The sequence below is a fragment of the Danio rerio genome, chromosome 4 (assembly GCF_052040795.2).
Source record: "Danio rerio strain M-AB ecotype USA chromosome 4, GRCz13ab, whole genome shotgun sequence".
Classification (NCBI taxonomy): domain Eukaryota; kingdom Metazoa; phylum Chordata; class Actinopteri; order Cypriniformes; family Danionidae; genus Danio; species Danio rerio.
The window spans coordinates 12,770,850-12,778,934 of NC_141024.2; the positions used below are offsets into that span (position 1 = coordinate 12,770,850).

At 34.0% G+C, this 8,085-nt stretch overlaps 1 protein-coding gene and 1 long non-coding RNA gene across 2 annotated transcripts in view; one reads left to right on the forward strand and one right to left on the reverse strand.

Annotated features, from left to right (window-relative positions):
- si:ch211-9f20.4 overlaps positions 1–647 on the reverse strand; it is a 53,108-nt gene extending 52,461 nt beyond the window's left edge. The window contains 1 exon segment of the long non-coding RNA NR_186828.1: positions 440–647. This is a non-coding gene — a long non-coding RNA (si:ch211-9f20.4).
- Positions 1–5,889, forward strand: part of tmem178bb (transmembrane protein 178Bb) — a 119,853-nt gene extending 113,964 nt beyond the window's left edge. The window contains 1 exon segment of the mRNA NM_001002396.2: positions 5,575–5,889. Within this exon segment, the coding sequence (NP_001002396.2) occupies positions 5,575–5,825 (251 nt within the window). The 3' untranslated portion in view covers positions 5,826–5,889.
- The last annotated feature ends 2,196 nt before the right edge of the window (positions 5,890–8,085 follow it).

Consider the following 8,085-nt stretch of genomic DNA (forward strand, 5'->3'; position numbering starts at 1 on the left):
ACAAGCAGTATGTTTTAATTAATATACTATTGATTATATTATACCACGTGCTTTCATTCATTATTAAATTCTACATGTGCTCTGGAATTAACTTAATTGCTTAGATTATCTTGGTATTATACTGTATTAGCATAGCTTATAATGGTATATAAAATAACACAACAAACCAAGCTGATATCACAACAAAATAGCATAGCTTATAATGGTATTTAATATAACTAAGCTGGGAATATAATATAATAGCACAGTTTATAGTGGCATATAACATATAGCTTATAGCATAATATAATAGACAGTATAACTTAGCATAGCAGACATAACAGCTTAAAATATAAAACCATATAATCGCTTATAGTGGCATATAATATAACATAACATAAAGCTTATAACATAATAAAATATAGCATAACAAACAGCTTATAATATAATATCTATTCACCTCGAAGTCTTCTTGTATTGCCTGGCTGCCATTGAATTTTCCTGAGGTGTTATTAGAACTATATGAGTATTTGCTTTGGGTAAGATTGAAACAAATGAATGTATTTGGTATTATTAGTCTTATAAACTCCTGTAACTTATACAGCTAATACATTTTAGGCATTTTATTATTTATTTAAGACTGCCAGACGAGTCTTTTCCCATGCCTGTTCTTTGATGCACACAGTTCAGATGCTTCAGTTTTCTGGCCAGGTGATTGTAAGTGTGAAGCCTCTACTAATGAGCTGTTGAGTGGAGTCAGGTGTGTTTGATTGGGAGGAGTTGATGTTCCTACAGGAGCAGGCTTGGGAAACACTGCACTAATTCATCTGGGTGGGAAAACACAGTACAATCAGCTCTTTTGAAATATATATTTTTACCTTTTTTACCTACATTATATATTTTTAAGGTTATCCAGATAAATTATAGCCATATTTTAATATATATCAGGTTTTGCATTATAATCAAACATTGACATATTGTTATCAATGGAACACATGAAAAACATTAAATATGTAAAAAAAAAAAACTAGCAAAATAAGAATAGCAGTAACTCAAAACCATTTATGCAAACACTTTCCAATTAATTGGTATTTTATAAAGGTGAATTCAATAAATGCAGACTTACCGGTTCATTTCTGTGTGTGTGGGAGACTGTTTTGCTCTCTTGATGTTTTAGTGTCGCCCCATCATTGCTGTGCACTTTTGTCAGCACAGTGGCAGATTTTGCACCACCAAAAGAGACTTTGAACTTTATTTTCCCTCCAATGTCTGTTATTTGTAACTAAAGCTAAAGCAGTGGGTTTCAGTCACTTTAAAATGAAAGATAAGGTCTCAAACTAGCAAAGTCAGTGAAACTGGAATGTTATGGGTGGGTTAGATAATGTGTGTAATAAAACATGAGTCTGTGTACATTCTTTCTTTGTATAATCAATTTAGATTTCACATCCTGAAAATCCAAAATATTGTTTCGTCATTCATTTGCAATACTGCATTAAATAAATAAATAAATAAATAAATAAATAAATAAATACTTTTTTTGCTGAATTTTTAATTTCACCCACACATTGAATATGGGAAATGCCTGCAGCATGAATCAAACATTGATATTTAGTTCTACAACTTGGCATGACGGACATTTGTAAAGGTATTTTGTGTAAGCAGAGTGATGTTTTTTGCATTTCCAATTCTCAAATCTCATCCAATTTCTATCAAACATTAAAGTCTTGCTATGTTTTGTTGTAAAAAAATTCTTAAGTAGTAAATTTAGGAATACAAAAAAAAAAAAAAAAAAAACATGCTGGATAAGTTGGCGGTTCATTCTGCTGTGGCGACCTCAGAATAACAGAGACTAAGCCGAAAAGCAAATGAATGAATAAAAACAAACTTATGAAAAAGATTAATAATAATTATTATTATAAAAATTACAGAAATACACAAATTAAATGATACAAATTAAAGACAAAAGAAAACAAAAAACAAACAAGCAAAAGTGTATAATAATAAAGAATATATTCTCAAATTTCTTGCTCACATGAGAAAACTCAACAGAAGTATTAGTTAAAGGGTCAGTTCACGCAAAAAACAAAAATTCCCCTATACAGAGTATATAAAGGAATCAGCAAATGAATACCTTTTGAGGACCTTTTAAGATTTCTTCTATACATTTTAAGACCTCATCGGCGACTATTTATTAAATACTGATTGTAAACTAATACATTACTAAAACAAATCTAGCAGGATTTTATCGATTTCTTAAAAACTACACAATGTCCTAATATTCAAAGATTACATTCAGGCAAACTTTAGCATACTGATACAAAATGTAAACCTTGTCAACTTGCATTTTTAAATACTTTTTAACGGCTTTCAATTTCTGTAAATTGATTTATCAACTTTTAATAAGTTTTTAGACCCCGCTGACACCCTGTCCATCGTTTACTGGATACATGTAGCCATTGAGATCCATAGCATGAAAAACAAATACTTTGGAAGTCAACAGTTTCAACATTCTACAAAATATCTTCCTTTATGTTTTACAATACAAATAAACAAACAAAAACTCGAACTGGTTTGAAATAAGTAAATCAGTGAGTAAGTGCTGACAAATTTAGACCCTTTAAAAAGTTGGCCTATTTTATTCCCGTGCCTAGTTTGTGAATTCAGCCCCTAGATAACCAAATGAGAGCAACGTTGCATCCGTCATTTACAATTCATGTTTATTTCTATAGCGCTTTTACTATGTAGATTGTGTCAAAGCAGCTTAACAGATTATAGTAGATTGAAACTGTCAGTCCATTTTCAGAGTTGAAGTAAAGGTACAAATAAAAGCAAGAATGCACAATATATAATGTTGTAATCAAATACCCAAGCCCTCTCAATAATTCTTACGCAAGTCGCCCCAGGACTGCATTAATTACAGCCTGACAGCCAGGAAGCTGGCATTAAAGCAAATTATGTAATATCAATTACCTCCTGATATCTGATCTCGCTTCATGCCAACAACATACATAGAGGCTCTCGGCGGTGAGCATCACACAGTCAGCCTCTCTAAACCAATCAGCACAGCCCGTGGCTTTGTCACCGTGCGTTCCTGATCCTTAGTTATTGCCTGTGGAGCAGAGGAGGCGGATGACTTGTGTTTGCGTCACACTCATAAGTGCGGCGGCGGTGGCACCACAGAGAGCCAAGCGGAGACGCAATTAAGATGTGCGCTGGATTAATGCGATGCCCTGCGCCTGAATAATGAGATGGCAATTAAAAAGCCAATTAAGATGCTAAATTATAAAGGCAGAAGGAGCACCGAGGGTCAGATTATAGCAGGATGAATCCCCTCTGAACGCTCGCTCGGTCACACGCTGCTGGAAAATGAGTTCGTTAGAGCACTTTATTGACTAGCGTGTTATCTAGACAGGGCTTGACTTGTGTGCATCGAGCTTGTAGTGTGTGTGTAACAAAAAGGGCGTCGATGAAAGGAGATACAGGAATATGCGTGATAGAATGTCACAAGTGTTATGTAATAACGTATATCTATCTAAATCAAGTATTATCACTTGTTGGTGCAATGTCTAAATCTTCGAGGTACTCTGATAATATTATTGACTTCTAGTTGATTATTTGGCATCAGAAGTGGCTTATATGAAAGGTGAAGGCCTCTAGATTACGCTTATTTTACCAAATTAAATATGGTCATGCATTGTTTTTGAAATATTCAATTATAACAGTAAGCTCTGACTTTGCTTAGACAAAAGTCTCGTCACTTAACAGAAATGATGTACAGTATAAAATCAGGGGCGATTTAACCAATAAGTAAGGTAAACAGCGGCTAGGGCCCCAGGAAATTTGGGGGCCCCTGATAAATATCAGTATAAATTACACCTATAAAAAAATACACTGTAAAACCCAACAGTCAACTTTACTAATTGAAATGAGAGTAGTTAACTCAAAATCTACTGAAAGTTAGTTCTACTCATTTGAATAGAGTTTAGAGTTAATTAAATACTTCATTACTTCAACTTAAATGGAGTAAGTTCACAGTACTCATATAGATTAGTTTAACTCAAATGGCTTGAGTTGCCTTAACTTATTGAGTTTTACAGTACTCAGTTGGTTTGAGTTCTCTTTATTTATTGGATTTTACCGAGCTCAAATTGCTTCGTTTACTCAAATGGATTAAGTTCACAGAACTCATTAGGATTAGTTTTTGAACTGAAATGGTTTGTTGCAATTGGTTTCCTCAAATGGTTAGAGTTACCTTAACTTTGTTTTCTATCATATTTTGTATGGTGAGAGTTAAACAATTGACATTAATGTAATTAAATATTATTTATTATAAATTGAAATATAACATTATTATAATAAATTAATGTAATAATAAAATCCTGAAATAAAATATTATTACAACTGTACAAATGCCCAACACCCCCAATCATAGAGCAGTCCAGCACTCAAATTTATATGTATATTATAAATTTGAGTCCTGCCATGCTCTATGACAGACAGACAGACAGACAGACAGACAGACAGACAGACAGACAGACAGATATACAGATATACAGATATTATATATATGTATTATTAATAATATATTATATATAATATTATATTATATATAATAATATATAATTAATATATTATTATTAATATAATAATATATATATATATAAATATATATATATATATATATATATATATATATATATATATATATATATATATATATATATATATATATATATATTTATTATTTTTAATCTTAAATTAATTGTAAGAAAGCGAATCATTTAAAACATAGAGCATAGAAAATACATTTTATGTGGTATAAAAAAATGAAATGGATAAAAAGTTAAATAAAAGTAGAAAGGGTTCCCCAAAACAGCATTACAATGTGCTGAAATTTGCTTTGAAATTATTGATTTATTTATTTTGTTAACCTTAAGACGTCTGTGATAGCCTAGATTATACTGTTATGCTTTAGCAGAGGAATAAAATAGAATGAAGACATCATGTCTTTGAGATAACGCTTTGTTTTGGAAGGAAAATAACATTTATAATTAATCACATTAATTGCATTGAGACGTGTTGATTCATTCTGCAGCTCTAGTGGATTCTAGTTTCCTTCAAATTGACTGAACTGTAAATAAAAAAATAATTAAATAAAAGTTTAAATGATGCATTTAAGGAATGTTGGGCCCCAGGGCTGCAATAGCTTAGGTCTCCAAAACTAATAAATCCACCCCTGTATAGAATATAAAGTCATGGTGCAGTGGAAAAATAAATAATATTGTGTATGACTCCCATGAACGACTGCATGCATACATCTCTGCCATTCCAGATGACTTTATTAATAAGTTATTGGAATGATTGCAAAGAAAGCGTTCTTGCAGGACTCCCAGAGATAATCAAGATTCTTTGGATTTATCTTTAATGCCTCCACCTCCATCTTACCCCAGACATGCTCAATAATGTTCATATCTGGTGACTGGGCTGGCCAATCCTGGAGCAGCTTGACCTTGTTTGCGTTATGTAGTTCATTAAGCTTTCAGATGAAAGCTACTGAAATATTCTGACACTTATTTTTTCTCTCTTTCCTTCCAGGCACATTTTGCATCATATCCTTGTGCACCTGTGTAGCAGGCATCAACTTCGAGCTGTCCCGTTACCCGCGCTACATATACGGCCTCCCAGACGACATCAGTCACGGTTACGGCTGGTCCATGTTCTGCGCTTGGGGCGGTTTGGGTCTGTCCCTCATCGCTGGCTTCTTCTGCACGCTGGCGCCCTCCGTACAGCCTATCCCGCGCTCTACATGCCCTAAATCACGCCAAGAAAACGGCACCGTGTGTTAAAGAGACGCCTTCTGAAATATCCCACATGCAGCTGCAGGACAATGGGAGACGAGATACATTTAAAGAAAAGAAAAAAACAACGAAAACAAAAACAAAAGACCGTAACTGAAGATTCCATTCATGCGTTCATTTAGAGTCATTTCTAATCTCACCAAAACAGGCCATTTTTTAACTACGTGTGTGTGTGTCTCCTGATCGTTTAAAGGAAAATTAAAAGACAAACCATGAACACATTTTAATCACAGGCTATATTGTAAAGATTATACATCGGTGGGCTTTCCTTCATCAAGATCCTGCACAGATGAGAAAAATAAATTGGGAAAGTTGTGACTTTCATGAGCACAAGAGAAGCTGATGAATGAAGCAAAAGGACAACAATGCTCATTCCAGATTTATGGATGGTTGGATGATATTGACCCCTAAAAACTGCCAAACCTGGAGACTATGGTATTGGATGGTTAAATGTGCAAGTGTGGAAGTCCAGTGCCAATGTTTAAAGCCCAGGAGTTGAGTCAAATCAGGAGCACGGGGATCACGAGGCTCTTTTACATGAGGACAAGGAGTTTTTGGATAAATCTGGATGCCCTGGAGACTATCACAACGGCCTCCTGGGATGTGGCTAAAGGATCCGCTCGTGCAGAAATGAAGAGATTTTCAGAAACTGGAGATGATGCCTGCTCGTGACGTTATGTTGCTATTGCTGTACAGCAAATTGTAAAGAGAAAAATATTACCTATAATATTCCAGATTAGAAAAAAAGATTCTAACGGGAAGGACATTTTTGGGGGGGTGGGAGCATTTTCCATGATTCATTTCTTATTTCTAAATGGTATCATATCAGGATTTCTAAAATGCTTTTCATTTTATCGACGTCTTTTTTAAATTTATTTTATTTTTATTTCAAGAATCAAGTATCAATGAGTGCATTGGAAATGTGGGCAAATTCTTTACCAATTGTCAATGTGTGTGTGTGTGTGTGTGTGTTTGTGTGTGAGAGAGAGATCTGCAATCTCCATAGAGAAAAAAAAAGGACAAAAAAAAAAGAAGCATACCATGATGAAGCTTCGCACATGATTTGGAGGAAAAGTATATAAAATATGAAGCAGCTCATTGGTTCTCATGGATCACGAACAAATCAGCACTTAATGTTAGTGTAATTCTGTAAAGGATTTATTCCTAATATTTTTTTCCCCAGAAAATTAGTCACAGTAAGCAGCCTGATCTCACAAGGAAACGTTTTAAGTTTTGTCATTTTAGTGGCTAATTCATAAGAGTTCGGTCGTACAAAAATGTCCGATTTCAAAAAGGAGGCGTGGCATCCAACCCCACCCCTAAACTCAACCATCATTGGGGATTAGCAAATCGTACTAAATTATGTAAATGAGATCTTACGAATGGGGTATATGCACAGCTAGTGTTTTTCAGCCAATGATGATCTTCCGGTCAAAGCTTAATGTGACTATTTTCAATCCCATAAGGTTCCCATTACAGCATTGATGTAATGCAATTCAAAAATAATCAGTTAAATAGATTTAAGCATTCATATAGTTGTTAAAGCGTAAAAAGAGATGAAAGATGGTTTGAACGCAGGTGCTGTCATTAGCAGCAGGCTAGTGCAAAAACTCCATTGACCCCAATACTGGGGTAAAACTAATTTCCGCATTTTAAAGACATGGTGCGGAAGAATCTAATGCAGTGCTTATTGTTTGATTTGATACCCACTTTATATCGTATCTCAGCCAGGCAGTAAAGATCAGCGTATTTTTTTTTTTTTTTAAGAAATCAGATCTTAAATGCTGGGATTTTGGGATGGCAATTAACTGAAAGCCCTGGGGCTGGCTGACTGAAATTAAAAGTCTTTGCGCATATACCCCAATAGCCATAATCCAAAAAGTTATGAATTGTTGTGAGATGGTGTGGGAATAACAGATTATTTAATTTATTGTCATTTAAAATCAGTGTAATTCAACCACATTTAAGTTTCTGAACTCTTATGACAGACAAACATTTGTGTTATCAAGTCTAAAAGTGAACAAACATGAAAATGTGGCACCTTTTTGTTATTTTATGCAAAACAGAAATGCTGTAAATGATAACTTGTTTTAATTTGGGGAGAAATGTCATCATCAGTTTATGGACCCTTTTCACATTTCTGGGTTTCCCAGTAGCAGAAGTTATCATGATTGGGTAATCTTAGAGAGCAGTGAATGGGAGAGTACAACAAATGTTTGTTTACAGTCCTATTTGCTGAAATATTCAA